At 37.7% G+C, this 15,444-nt stretch overlaps 1 protein-coding gene across 1 annotated transcript in view; it reads right to left on the bottom strand.

Annotated features, from left to right (window-relative positions):
- SLC44A5 (solute carrier family 44 member 5) overlaps positions 1 to 15,444 on the bottom strand; it is an 86,832-nt gene that overhangs the window by 24,828 nt on the left and 46,560 nt on the right. Inside the window, exons 4-9 of the mRNA XM_032192327.1 lie at positions 11,831 to 11,915; positions 8,087 to 8,171; positions 4,206 to 4,334; positions 3,358 to 3,418; positions 1,604 to 1,727; positions 317 to 400 (exon numbers count right to left, since the gene is read on the bottom strand). Coding sequence (XP_032048218.1) covers positions 317 to 400; positions 1,604 to 1,727; positions 3,358 to 3,418; positions 4,206 to 4,334; positions 8,087 to 8,171; positions 11,831 to 11,915 — 568 coding nt within the window. The remainder of the gene's footprint in view (positions 1 to 316; positions 401 to 1,603; positions 1,728 to 3,357; positions 3,419 to 4,205; positions 4,335 to 8,086; positions 8,172 to 11,830; positions 11,916 to 15,444) is intronic.

The raw sequence follows: 15,444 nt of genomic DNA, 5'->3' as shown, positions 1-15,444 counted from the left end.
GGTTTGAAAGTCTGTAAGAGTTTCAGTTTTGGAGTTACCACACAGATGGGTCCTGCAACATACCACCTCCCACTTTTCCTCATAGGATATTAAAACCTACTCCACATCAATTGACATTCTATGTATATATGCTGTGCTATCCTTACCTCATGTATGAAATCATAACATTACCATCATGTGATGACAGGAAGTTACAGTTGCTCCTTGAGTTTAAAAGTAGGATTGGTAACAAACACATACATGATCCGTATTTTTTCATTTCCTGTACAGTCCAAAGGGTGTTTGGAAGAATTACAAATTCCCATTAAAAACTTACATTAGTATCCAATACCAAGAAATGGCATAGTCTTCAAAAATTTTCATTCCAACTGATCGTGCATCCAAGACATTATTGATGCCGCTGAGAAAAGATAAACCAAAAAAAAGGTTGTTTTGGGTAAAAAAGCAGAATTTATTTTAACAACAAATAGGCCCAGTGAAAGAATTTGAAATATTGCTAGTAAGATCATATTACTATTCTCCTGCTTCATTTCTCTAACTACGCCAACATCAATCAGAATCATGCCAAAGAAAATTCTTCTGAAGTTAAGAATCCTCAATAAATTAAAAAAAACTGCATTAAAAAGTCTATACTGTTCCTGATAGAGCTTTACTAGAAAAGCTCTATGAGTGCTGATTATCACCAACTTTATCACCATAATTGCTTATTATGTCACAAGAAAATCATGTATTACTAAGATCTGCAGTGTGCTACAAGCCACACAGTTGTGACTCCAGGACTGCTAATAGCAGAGAAGCAGAAAAGAGTGCAGTGAAGATAAAGGTTGAATTTATGGAATTGTTTTCCTATCTCACAAAGTGCTTAGCCACATTCATGTTTTCCTAAAAGGAAATTAAAGATTTGGTAAGACTAGACAATGTGGTTGTACATGCCAGAAGAAGGGAACTTTACAGGTGTGGGTGTTATCAGGGTTGGTAAGGTGCTAGAGTTTGGCAGTTTTGGATTGAGAGGCATGAAGAGGTACCCCTGTTCTTCAGACAGGATGAGGACTCACAGAAGCTGGAAAAGTTCAGCTGTTCGGTATTTTTTTCTCATCCTGGTTAATACCCAGGATTGGAAGTGCTAGCTTTCCATCTGCAAGGGAGGTGTTACCATGCATCAGAGCCCAGTACATCACTTTTTGACCATTAGACATATTATTAAAAACTGGGGGCACCCTTAAGAGGTGAAATGCCCAGAGTAAAAACCATCATTGGAAGGAATAGCCAAGACAAAGAGGGTTTAATTTTATGCCTTCTTTAGCTTTCTTTAACACTAATTTTTGTTAGGAAAAACAAGAAAAATGACTTAAAAACTGAAAACCAATCACTTTGAGACAATCAAACTAAAACTTTTAGCTCCCTGCTCATTTTTTATAACACAATGATGGTTTCCCTTACTAGAACTATGCAGGTGCCCAGGCATAGAGACCATTTACTAGTAAATCTTGCCAGGTTACCTTCAGCCATTTGCTACAACAGATTCCAATTATTTTTTCAATTCCTAAATTATTTTACAATCTTATAATGCAGCAAATTAGACGTAAAGAACAGTAAAACCTACTTTGCAGCTTCCCTGAGATCAGTTACATTTCTTGTTTTCCCTCTTCCATCTCTGAACGTAGTCTGATTTGCCACAGTTAGCACGCCATTCTTTGTTGAAAAGTCTGGGAAGCATCTCTTAAGAACTATTCAGAATATCAAAGCAAAGGATGCACATTACATTTCATGATGAGCTCCACTTTCATCACCTGTTTTTTGCAACAAATTCTAACATATTTAAATCATTTCAGATTCATAGTCAATTGTTTTACACTTCATGATCTATTGACACATTGCATTTGACAAATATTAGAAGAACCATTATATTCAAGATAATGTTTTTATGCTCTGGGGCTTTTTGTCCTATGTTTGTATAAGTTCAGGTATGATGGGAGCATAACTTTCAACCGGCAATGCTATGTGCTACTAAATAACAGTAACAATATCTGTAGCACTTTAAGAATTTGTAATAAATACAGAACTTTCTCTTTGCCAGTATCTAGGCAGCTTACAAAAACTGCTGCTTCTCAAATATGTCATTTACACAGCAATAATCAAACCAGCCCCTGGGGACAGACTCAGCATAACTGGTCACAAATGGTACTAGCACCCAAACCAAGACATAGCAGCAAGCATCAGTGCTTCATATGCCAGATGACCTGCTGTACCAGATGTTATCACTAGATATCCTTGGAGAGGAGAAAATAGAAAAGACAAACTAGGTGGTGATTGTAAAAGAGAGAAAAGGAGAGATGGTTACATACTTTCTTTATGTGCCTTGGTCTTTGGTGCAAGAAGTCCTGGTTTTCATTTTTGAAAGGAAGAGCGGGTCACTCCTCCTACACAGCTGAACTTGAACTTTATATAAGAATTCTGTGCTTTCTTTATTTAGTTCTAATATAAACTGATGCCAGAGTTCAATATTCAGTCTAGACTATCTATTCTACCAATTATTGTGAGGATATAATTAAGTAACATGCCTCTCCTGTAATGTTTGCCCCCTATTGTCATCTAAAAGAAGCTAATAGCTTTGCAAATTAATTTTCTGCCTTTTGGGTGAGCACATCAGTTTCAATAAAAATTCTTATTTTTATTAAAGAGAATCCATGTTTCCTCTTGTTGATAACCTGCCCCCAATTTACATGATGCCTACTTTAAAGCATGGAAAAATAAACAGCAATTTCTTATTTGCATGAGTTTCTGGGTCAGTGGCAGATACTCTTGATATTACACTTCTGTAGCTGAGATCTACTCTGAGATCTGTGGTTATCTACTCAGAAATACCTGCTGACCAGAGTGACCAAAACACCTTTTGGCTCCTCCGTTACTGATCTGTATGCCATGCAGAGCCAGCATCATAACAAATAATTGTGCCGCATTGTAATTGTGCTCAAGTATCATTTGAACTTTAATAGCTGGCCATATGATCCTTCTTACATTCATGATACTTTCTTGATGCCAGTGGGGTTGCTTGCTCACATATTTTAAAAGACACAATTTGAACTGTAAATCTTTTTCTATTAGTGACGATTCATGAACAAAAAAGAGCTCATCTTGACCTGATCACATGCTGAATGTTCACAGACAGCAGTTAGAAAAAAAAATAAAAATCTTTATACTTTCAAGCTGTTTAAGATTGAATAATACATGTAGTCACTATCAGATAACAGACAGCTCTTAGGGAGCTTGCCACAGACTACTTTTCAGATCAGAGTTGTGCTTTAATGTGAACGCTAATACTCTGCTAAGATGTGTGTAAGAAGTAGAACCACTCACAAGGCCTGCTTGGAATGATCATCGAAGGACAATCTTCATCACGTAGAACTTGAGCAACAGACTAAAAGAGGAAAAATAGGAATGCTGAATACATAACAGAATAACTAAATGCTTTTCATTTCTCACCCAGTCTGAGAAAATGTCCCAAACTGGGTTTTGTAGCTTCCTCCCTGAACTTGACTGGTGGAGCTGCAATACACATTCACGATGTGAAAATCTAAACTGTCAGTGTGATTTGGGAAAAGACTATTTTCCTTGCCTTTTCTGGTGACAAAAAAAAGAAAAGACCTGCTCATTTTGTATCTTTATCTAGGTCCGAGGTGACTGGGCAGTTGTTCCTTGCCTCCTCTTCACTTTTTCTCTTAAAGTAGAGTAAAAAGCTAACACAATTTTGTTGATTCACAAGGTTTTTTAAAGACAGAAGAAATACTGCAATACGCTTCAGTGCAAAATCAGTTATATGAAGGATAGATTAAATTTTCCTAGCTAAAAAATATTGACTATGCAGCTGTAGATGATGTAGCAGCCTTAAGAACTCGGCTGAGACATATTCTCTACTGCTGTGGAGTACCTAACTACTGGAGACTTCCTTGCCACAGTACTGTACCTACACAGGTAGCTGCAAATATTCTTGCAAGCAAACAGTATCCACTGAAAGAGTGGGGAATTTGGTATGCATACAATACTTAAGCCTTGATTAAATCAGTATCAAACCATATATACAGGACAACTCCTTATATGGTGAAACAGAAATAATTCAAAGCTCTGATGTAGCCCAGTAAAATCATGTGTATTACATATTGCTTGAAGAAAAAAATGTATTCCATCACCTTTGTATACATACACACCTTGCGAGGATTGTTAAAACCAGGTTTGCAGAACTGCTTAAAGTAATTCCACTGATCTGGTTTATATCTGTAGGAAGCCTGAACATCAATATAGGTTGCAAACCTGTCTGGGCACTTTGAGACACAAAGCTACAAGAAAAGAAAAAAAAATGAGTAAAGATGCACTGGGAGCAGAGAAAGGTAATAAAAGTCAATGTAATTAAAAAGAAAGAAAAAGGTCACCTATAAAAGTGCACAGTTTTATGCAATTGTCTGAAGCAATACTGTAGTATATAGGAAGGCACACGAGTTTTGCTTTTGAATCTCCAGATGAATAATTCTAAAACTGTTTGATAGAATACATTTCAAAGTCTCTCCTCATATCTGGCATATCAAGCTGCTCTCCATATCTTCTTAGGTTCTACACATTCTGGTACATACACAGAGCTTTAAGTCTAATCAAAACAAAATTTCTGTTTGAGCACAAGGAAAAAATTGGGGGCCCTCCTCTGCTGCCATCAGTAGTAGCATATATAGAATCATTGAATCAGAATATTCTGAGTTGGAAGGGACCCACAAGGATCACTGAATCCAACTCCTGGCTCCATACAGGAGCACCCCAAAATCAGACCCTGTGTGACAGCATTGTCCAAATGCTTCTTGAACTTCACCAGGCTCAGTGTTGTGACCACTGCCCTGGGGAGCCTGTTCCAGCACCCAAACCACCCCCTCAGTAAAGAACCTTTTCCTAACACCTAGCCTGACCCTCCCCTGTCACAGTTCCTTGCTGTTCCCTTGGCTCCTGTCACTGTAACCAGAGAACAGAGATCAGTACCTGCCCCTCTGCATGAGGCCTCCCCTCAGCCTCCTCCCCTCTAGGCTGAGCCAACCAAGGGACCACAGCTGCTCCTCATCTGTCTTGTTCTCTAGGCCCCTCAGCATCTTCATAACCTTTTTTAGACCTTCTATAATAATTGGTTATATGAGCCAGGTGGTGCAGCAGCTATTTTCACAGGATAAATGGCATTTCTTTCCATTACATTTATAAGAAGAACTTCACTTTTTTTTTTTTTTTAAAAAAAAAAAAAAAAGGTCTCATGCAGCTGAAACTAAACTACCCTTCTACACAATTTCTTCAGTCTAATACATCTCCACAGATAACATTCAATTAGGTGTGTATCACTCAAATAAAGGTAACATTTTATGACTGACTAATGACAAATCTCTAATTACAAAGCAAGTGAGGTTAACATTTCAGGAATGAAATTCACAGTGCAGCAGGTACAGCCAGTATAAATAGGATTTATATGCGAAACTTAGGGAAGGCTGGGGTTTGATGAATGTATCCACTCAAGAGATTCTGATTAGGTAATGGAGAAGCAGCTGCCCTAGAACACAGGCTCTAAAGGCTTTCCTGGTCACTAGAATCATGCAAGTGTACAGCTATGCTGACCTCTTCAGTGTTGCTTATTGCTGTAAGCCAGTTTGAAGTCCATCTTCTTAGGAAATTTCAGCCTTTTCCAGAAGGCTGTTCTCTGTTTCCAAAGCTGTGCTGTTCAAACACCCTTTGCAAAGCTTTGCTACCCAAGTACCAGAGAGATGCCGTTTGCAGTTATATTTCACCTCAAGGGCATTCTGCCACATACAGTTCATCTAAAGGAATATTGGGAAAAGATCTTGGGTTAATCCTTAGATTAACAGGCTAATCCTTGGAACAGGCTAGAGGCTAGATGCTGTAAGAGGATCTTTCTTGATGAGTACTATGGTCCTGTGGACTACCCAGAAGGCAAGGAGCAAAGAAAGAAGAGCTTTTTCCTTGTTGGGCCAACAGGTGACTATGAGTATACACTTTACCATAATCTCAGTTTCCCACCTATGAAACAGGCAATGAAATATGTTGTTTGTGGGTCCAGTGAACTGTAATAACAGTTTGTAAATCCAGTCTTACTCTAGAACTGAAGCTCTTCCCATGTCAGTTCTTGTTTGTTTTGTTTGTTTGTTTGTTTTTGTTTGTTTGTTTTTATCCTGAACTATTTGATGAGAAAGGGACAGGAATGAAAGATCTCTGCAGTTCAAAAGAGGTATTATCAAAGAAAAGTTTCTTCAGCATTTTCGCAAAATACCAGGGTATTAAACCTCTGCAGCACCAAACAGCAATCAAGAACATTCTCAGCTTTGGAGATATATGTCTGAAAATAAACATAGTAACTATCTTCCCTCCCCCAAACTCCGTTTCAAGAAGTATTCCACCTTTCTTGACTCACAACCACCACCAACTTGACCACAGTACTAGCCAATTCCCACATAATGACTCAGTATTTCTAGACAGCCTGAATTGTTCCAGTAACAAAAGAGTCCAAAGGCTGCAGGGTAATAATGCTGGTGTCTGATTGTGGGTAGGTGGGGAATCCTGAAACAAATTTGATGATGATAAAATTTCCACTCTGTCAGCACCTGAATAGTGTTAAGAGGGTTCTTGCTCTCCCTTCCTGGAGATACCCATCTCTTCAGCTGTTTTAAATAGTCCATACAGTCACACTAACTGATGGGCCAGAAAGATCTAGCAAGGACTAGGATCAGGAGTAAGGACAAGCTGGAATTTAACCACTTCAAAATGACAGTGAAATAAAAAGATAATTACCATATGTAAATTGGTTACTATCTAACAGCCCTCATCCAAAGTAGCACTGGATTTCTCTGAATGTTGTCAAGCTGACTGAGACCAAATTCTATCACCTAGTTCATTTATACGCTACAATTACTTTGGCAGCAAGGGTGGATCAGAGCAGTCCTGCTCCTAACTCCCAACTTAATCCCACGACATAATTTGTTGCTTTCCAAAATGAACCGATATAACTGTTTGTACAATTGAATTATTGAAACATAGAATCACAGAATATCCCAAGTTGGAAGGCACCCACAAGGATCACCCAGACCAAATCCTGAGTCCCCAAAGAACCACCCAAAAAATCAGAGCACATTTCTGAGAGCACTGACCAAACGCTTCTTGAACTCTGGCAGGCTCAGTGCCATGACCACTTCCCCAGCAAGCCTGTTTCAGTACCTGACCACCTTCTTAGTAAAGAACCGTCTCCTAACACCCAGCCTGACCCTCCCATGTCCCAGCTCCAGACTGTCCCCTCGGGTCCTATCGCACATCACCAGAGAGCAGAGATCAATGCCTGTCTCTCTGCTCGCTTTGTGAGAGAACTGCAGGCTGCCATGAGGCCTCTCCTAAGTCTTTTCTTCTCCAGGATGAACAATCCAAGTAATTTCTGCTGTTCCTCATACATCTTGCCCTCTGGACCCTTCAATTGCTCAGCAAAACAGGTCAATAAAATCGTCTAATTTTAAAAAGATCAGAAGAACAATTTTAACCCACATGAGGTCAGTGACAGGGATTATTTCACAGCTTCACAGTAATTTGCAGCACAGTTAACAGAGTACTGTGGCATTAGCCAAAAATAATCTTTTTTCAATTTTGAAAGCACCATAAGATCTAACTATACCCAGAAACTGCTCTCACTGGGGATATGTACATTTTCTTGTACACATCCAGTTTGGAAAATCCTTGATGTTAATCAAAATTATTTTTTGCATACACTTACTACTACTGAACAGCTGCCTGTGATAAATTTATGAATAACAAGTCACTTTATCCAGCTAGACAGACTTTTATTCAATGCTGATCCAAAATAGCCAATCTTGTACATTCCTATTTATTTTCTTCTGACCATCACAGGTGACAGATACTGTATGCTATACATGTCATCTGTAAAACAATCATATAATGTTTCACAGAACATGAAAAGCAATTTTAAAATCCATACAAATGTATGTCTAGTTCCTAAGCACCATGACTAAGAGGCAGGGAAAATATCTTAGCTCTGTATTTCACTCACCTGTGTTGTAGGGCACTGTAGGTTTATTAACACTACTGGGCTGGCACATTTCAGAATGTTAAAGTAAAACAGAATGGTCTTGTTCCTATAAAGAGAATACAAGATAATTAATTTTATAAATATGGGTGCTTACACATCCTACCACACCAAAATTTATAGCATAAATTAGTATTTTAATTCCTTTATTCAGAATGCACATATTGCAAACACAAGACAAAAGACAAATCCCAAACAGATACTGAATGTTCTTTTAAACCAGAATCTTTTTTTAATAAAGAATTTTAATTTTGAACAGTTTTTCCACAGTCAGGAGTTTAAGCTGAAACAACCCTAGGTACTATAAGAGTTAGAAGGTGTCTGCAGTTCTGCCTCTAAAAAGGGAAAGACTGTTTGGTAAAACACCTCTGCAAAACTCTGTGGTTCCTTTGCTTGTACTGAATATATTGTGTATGTACTGCATATTAGAAATGTTACATTGTAAAAGCTGATTATATTGCTGAGCAGAAGGTGGCACCAAAATCAATGAAACTGCATATTAAAAACATTACATTGTGAAAGTTGATTACTTTGCTGAGCAGAAGGTGGCACCAAAATCAATCAAAAGCTTTTATGGTTGGATACTGAAAGCAGATAGCCAGGAAACGGAATGATTGTAGAATCTCAAAACAATGCTCATAAACCTTTTTTTTGATATAAAGGACAGCCTGAGGGTTTTGCACCCCACAATCCCCACACTTGACAATTTCTGGAAACTGAGGCCTTGAGGTAGCTGTCACCTCAGTTTGGATTTATTGAAAACTGATGACTCCAGGGCCTCGATGTCTTTCTTGTAGTGAGAGGCCCAAAACTGAACACAGTACTCAAAGGACTTGCCTTTCATGAACCCATCCTGGCTGGGCCTGATCCCTCGGTGTTCCCGCATACATTGCATGATTGCATTCAAGATGACCTGTTCTGTCACCTTTTCTGGCTCCAAGGTCAGGCTGACAGGCCTGTAGTTCCCTGGGTCCTCCTGATGACCCTTCTTATAGATGGGCGTCACATTAGCAAGTCTCCAGTCATCCAGGACCTCTCCGGATGACCAAGATCACTGATAGATGATGTAAAGCAGCCCAGCAATCATATCCACCAACTTCCTCGTCTCCCTTGGGTGGATCCCATCTGGTCCCACGGACTTGTGACAGTCCATGTCTCTAACTGTTTCCACCTGAACTTTGCAGGGGGCTTCTGCTTATGTTCCCAGACTTCCAGGTCGGGAGGATGAGTACCCTGAGGATAAGTGGTCTGGCTAGTAATGCATATACTCCCCTGTAGCCTGTGATGTGCAAGAAAACACAATACAACACTGTCTGAGCCACCACTGATGCAAACCAAGGCAATGCAACACAGAAAGAGCTCTGCCCTGGGAATAGGATGGATATATTAATAATGAAGTGCTTTTGGGGTAATCCCCATTCTAGGACATATACAGCGAGCTGCTGAATATGGTTATGTCTACAAAGCCATTATATAGCAAGTTTTGTATATATAGCAATCATACATTCAAGCTCCTTTTAAAACTGAGATTAGGTCAACTGCCTGACATTTTAGATGCGTAATTTGTTTTTAGTGCAGTGTGTTCTATTATGTGCTGTTTAACAAAACATGCACATTAGCAAATACAATTCACTAGTTTTTGTTTCTTCAAATCAAAATAATAAAATTTTGGACTGAAATGTCATTTTTCTCCGATAGTTTATTGTGAGTATTTACAGTCTGTAAACTTCTCTAAGCCATTAATGAAATCTTTTTTTTTTTTTTTTTTTTTTTCAGATGTGTTAGCCCACTTGCTGATATTACCGGCAGAAAACAAAGATTAAGCATATAGGTAACAAAAGGAAACAGCCACTGAAAACTAGGTCTGTGTCCATTACAGTGAAACACTATTGTATTCCATGTTTACACTATGCTCTGTAGAAGGCAAAACAAGCTTACAGATTCCATGAAGATTAATGGATGGTTTACAGTGGAGTATGAAGAGGCCTAAAAGATACTCTAATGATAAAGTTCCACACAAAGATTCTATACAAAGTAGAATTAACTTGAATACATGGAATTCATTAGAGTTCAGCTCTTTTTTCTTTTTTTTTTTTTCCTTTTTTTTCTTTTTTCACAAACTGTGAGTGTTGGCTTATCGGCTCCTCTTTTCTACTGCTCAGTGAGATTGCTGGGGATGCTTGTTCCAAGCAAAAAATTCAAATCACAGAGACTGTCATCACTTCGCAATTCAGAGATCACAGATTAAGCCTGCAGGGACTTTGGAAAACCATAGTTATGGGTTAGTCTTTCTCACTTCTTATGGTATCCATAAAGGACTGATAAGCACATCCCACACCTCCACTTTTGGGAACCAGAGGGACTTGTTCAGAGGAGCCTCCTGGCAGGCCCTAATACTAATATTGTCATAACACTCCTCCTTTTCTAGTAAATTATATTGTGTAACTTTTGGCTTAATTTTTTATAAAGAACTCCTCCATGTGGCAAATAAAATACAGACTGGAAATCATGGTGTAAGAAATAATTGAAGACTTGAATAACAAAAAGAAAGAGGCAATGAGAATGGGTAATCAGAATTAAATCTGGCTACATATCACACACAGTGCATGGATGCTGTATGCCCCAGACCACCAAACCTATTTAGCTGCTGCTGCTTCCCATGGACCAGAGAGGGGGCAAAGACAGAGCAAAGAACAGAAGAAGGGGAACACTTTTGCTCCTAGTTCTTTCTCTTCATAGAGGAAGAGGACTCTTCTGGTCACTCGCCAACAACTGTTAGAAAGAATCTTAGTCAGAGAGTGCAACAGGTCTTGTCCTCTTACAGTCCCTAGCATTTGTGTTTCCTCTCTAAAAAGAGCTTGAGAGGATACAAAGTACTAGCTCTTCTTCTCTCTCCTGCTTCCACTTCCTCTCTACTGCTCCCCCCCCTTTTGCATTAGCCTTTGAGCAGTCCCTTCATCAGCCTCTTTTTTTAAAAAAGAAACAAAACTCTTAAATTTTGTTTCATAAAAAAGTTTTAGATTTTCAGAGGAAACAATAATGTGATATCCTTCTTTCCTGAGCAGCTGTTTTCATGCAGAAATACTCTGTTGATATTAACTAATAAATTTAATTCTTGTAATTTCAAAGCTAAGAGATTAGGAAATTGAGACAATTAAACAGAGCTGTTTGGCTGGTATCTCCAAGAAAGGTATGGCTACAGCTGCCTGACCACACATTCTGCTCTCCACTATCCCCAGATAAGCAGTAGCAGAAAACAAGACCTTTACCATATGTTCTTTTATGGTATTTGGAGCTTATTGAGAGAAACTGAGAACCTGGCTACAATGCTTTAAGGACTACATTTATCCAAATGTGGACAGAAGAATTTCTCAAATGGTTATTAAATATCCTAAACTTCACAGCCAGAAGCTGAGCCAGCTAGTCACTTTCAATGCAATCAGTGATGCAATCAGCTATAATTATACTTTACCAAAAATATTCTTTGAATGAGAACAACTGCACTGCAGTAATAACTCGTGTCTAGATTTGCACCGAAGGATTAATCTATTTATGAATTTTATTTGGAATAAATACAAGAAGAGGAAATCAAGTGTAGTTGTCTCTTCAGCTTTGCACAAGAACCAATTGCACAGAGAGAATTTGAAACCTCACTTTTTGTTCTTAGTGCATAAGTCATAAAGATAGGTATTTGGATTTAGTACTCACTCATTGAAGGTGTCTTTTTGACCACAGAACTGCCCATAGCTGTCAGTTGGATAAATCACTTTCCTAGGATCACCGTGCACCCAAGCTGCAAATACACATATATCTTTTAACATTACAGTAAAGTGTATAGCAATAACTTGATAGTAGTTGAAATTTACTAGCATGAAAATGTCACCTCTCATGTATCATTTTAATTTTTGTTGATTGCCTCTGAAGAGTATTGATTTGTAGATTTCCTAGCGAAAAAATAAATAAATAAAAACAGAACAAAACAAAAAAAGCTTCCTTAATGACTAGCCAATGACTAGTCTTTGAACTACTGACTACCAATTGCTGATCTGCCTTTAAGTCACAGAAATTTCATTTTTCTAAAGCATCATCTGAAAGTAAACTATAGTTCCAGAATATAATTCCTTATCAGTACCCTGAGCTAACACACTAAAATCAGGTTGCTAGAGAACACTAAAAAAATCCTCTTAACAACCATTTCCTTGTGTCTGTATTATGTGTAAAAGATTGCAGTTATTACGAAGTTTTCAGTCCCAGCTTTCCCTCTCTTGTGCAATACATTACTGAATGCCAGAAGCCAAACTTTAGGTTTTGACCTATGTATACTACCTTGAATTTGCTTCTCTGTAATTACACCATTTTCTCTCCACTTTGTGGCATTAAATTTAGCCAACTGTGAAACTGTCATTTTCCTCAAGGTCACTTTGGTGAGAATAATAGTGCTTATTATAACAATTATTATATGTGCAGTAGAGACAGAACCTATACAAGATCTCAGAGCAGCAAATTACAAATCTAATGGAATGTTTGGAACAGATACGCAACATAGTTTTTTTTACTTTTGCAAGTAGTTATAATAACGTCCACCAAAAGAGAATCTGTAATGTTACTTTTCACCTTGTATGGTTTTAAGTTACCAAAATAAATCCCCTAGTTTATTTTAACATATCTCATTTTGCTTGTGTTCTGGAATTTTTAAATTTGTTGCCTGGTAACAACCAACTTCTGAACTTCCAGACTGATCGCATTTCAGATTAACTGTGGTATTCTGATGCTCACAGAAAGCTGAAGTGCTTCACTGGTGTTAAACCCCATTTATTTTTTTTCTTTGTTAAACCCCACTTACTTATTTCATTAACACTAGCTAATGGGAACATTCAGGAGACATGAACTATCAGCTCTCACCTGTAGGCAACTGAAAACTCAATTACACGTATGTATGCATGACATCACATAGCTCTCTGGTGATTGCACTGTTGTCTGTTAGTTATGCCATGTACACTTTCTTCCATTGTGATTCAGACAATAAGTAGTGTTTCCTTATACTTTAGTAAGACCTTACTTTTCATAAACTTAAAAATCTGAGCTCAAATGAATCAAGCTCCTATACAGATCTGAAAAGCCTTTCAGGCCTTATTTGTATGATGTTAAATGACTCTTCTACATCAGTGTTTTCCTAGGCTAAAAATTAGTGTTTTAAATTATTATTTTATTTGACACTTTATGAAACAGGAACCAGTGGAGATAAACCCCACCATGCCAGTTCCAAAGTACTGATGAGAATTTAGTAGCAAGACTTAAAGATCCTTTGTACATATAATTTGGAAGTAGCTGCTACAGCCAATAATACCCCTTACTAAGGTAGCATTTTAAACCTGGAATTATTTTTAATTCCTCAGACAAACTTGGGAAAAAGGAGATAAGCAATGTAAAGTAATTGTTTGGTGTCTCAGTGTATTGCTTATGTACACAGCAATCTTTTCCTAAGGATCTTTCCACCAGAAAGGTCAATGTGATTCAGGCTTACTTCCTTCAGTCTGTTTCAATGGACTAATATAGCCATCAGGAATAAAACTCTGCTCATTAAATTAGCAGGGCAGTGTATCATCCTCTCACTCTTCAGTTGCAACAGAAGCTCTGCTGAAATCTTTCAAAAGTCTCTTTTTCACAGGGTTTGTGTCAATCCTTGGTCTCAGGTTTCATCACTCATCGTTTTCAGTGTATTTCTCAATTACTAATAGAAAATAGTAGAATATAAATGATGGAGCATACTACTCACTTCTCAATAGAATTTCTGTACAGACTGTTCCTGCTTTGCCATTACCAAATTCTCTAAAACTTCTCTTGCTTGGCAGTAGCTGTCCTGTATGCCTGAGGATTCAGTCATGTTTTTACTAAAACAATATCTAAACTAATTTGATTTAAAAGATAGATTGAGCACACTTTTCTTTATGAAATTCCACCACTGGAATCAGCTGCTGGGTCAACAGAGGAAGACGCTTCTCAGCTAAATTCCAAAGTGAAACAAAAAAGAATTAGTCCGCTTTACAACATAAACATTTAGCATTTGATTAACTCAGCAGCAGAAGGAGAAGGGAAATGACCAGAAGAGAAAATATGTGCTTCTTTCACTGGCTGTGCCAGGCCTTAAACATCAAGATTAATAAACATTTCTCTGCCACTTTTTTTTGCAAACTGAGAACAATGACAGTGAAAAAATCCATGTCATAAATACACAATTTTTTTTTTTCTGGCATAAGCAGTGCAGAATAAGTATCTAATTCAACAATTCTGACTGAGGGAAGAAGGCTATTATAAGAACTAGTTTGACAGAGCAGCATGTTTTGTGTGTTTTGCTGTACTATTGGTGACCCACTATCAAGCACTAAATAAAACAGAATCCAGTCATTCAGATTTTTTTTCTGAGCACATTCTAATAGTCATAAGGCTGTGGTCTGAGTGCTGGCACAAACAAAAATGAGATGAAAAAAGAAAATTAAAGAACAGCTGAACCATATTACACAGTTGAGCCAACCCCCAGAGCAGCAGCATGACATTATATGATAGCACCATTTCGTTGTCAGGAGGTTTGCAGTTATGTCAGCGCTTTTACTGATGTGGAGCCAACACACATGGACAGTATCAAAAATACCTATTGCCTGTCAATCTGAATGTCTATCAGGTGTACTCCTCTTTTTCTGTGCTCTAGGGCTATGTTGTTGGTTGTAAAGGATGGAAAGCTCCCTGTCAAGGAAAAAACGTGATTAGAACAGTGGCATCTTTTGATACTTAAAAAATAACCACAAATCTGTTTATACTATCTGCTTCATTCCCTCTACTGTGTACTTTCAAAAGGGCAGTCTTTCACATTATTAATTTGCTTCTCTTAAATGTATTTTTTAATGTTTTAATGTGTGCAGAACCTAACCTGAAAATTGAGAAATTGTTCTAACAGATTTTTAACACAAGCAATTTAGTAATGCTTTGAAGCAGGTAGTGGCACACATGATGCAGAATTTGTAAATCCATGCTGAATACACTGAAGTTGTATAAACATCCTTTTGAGCAATACAACAAAAGCAATTACTTCAAATTAATCTGTCCTTTGGAACATGAGGCTCGTTTCCAATAGAACTTATTTGTTGCCTTTTATGTATATCTTTCTGAATCAAAATCATCATCAATTAAGACGCTAACTTCTGTAAAATATCACCCAGATAAACCCAAGGTCTCAGAAATATGTATGTAGTGTTAAGCCAGTTCCATAGGAAATAAAATTACATTGTTAAATTGGCACTATTAGCTCATCTGTGAAATTAACAGAA

This window comes from Aythya fuligula, chromosome 8 (assembly GCF_009819795.1).
Source record: "Aythya fuligula isolate bAytFul2 chromosome 8, bAytFul2.pri, whole genome shotgun sequence".
NCBI lineage: Eukaryota > Metazoa > Chordata > Aves > Anseriformes > Anatidae > Aythya > Aythya fuligula.
The sequence above is the reverse complement of the archived record's forward strand: the minus strand, read 5'-3'. Positions and strand labels throughout refer to the sequence as shown.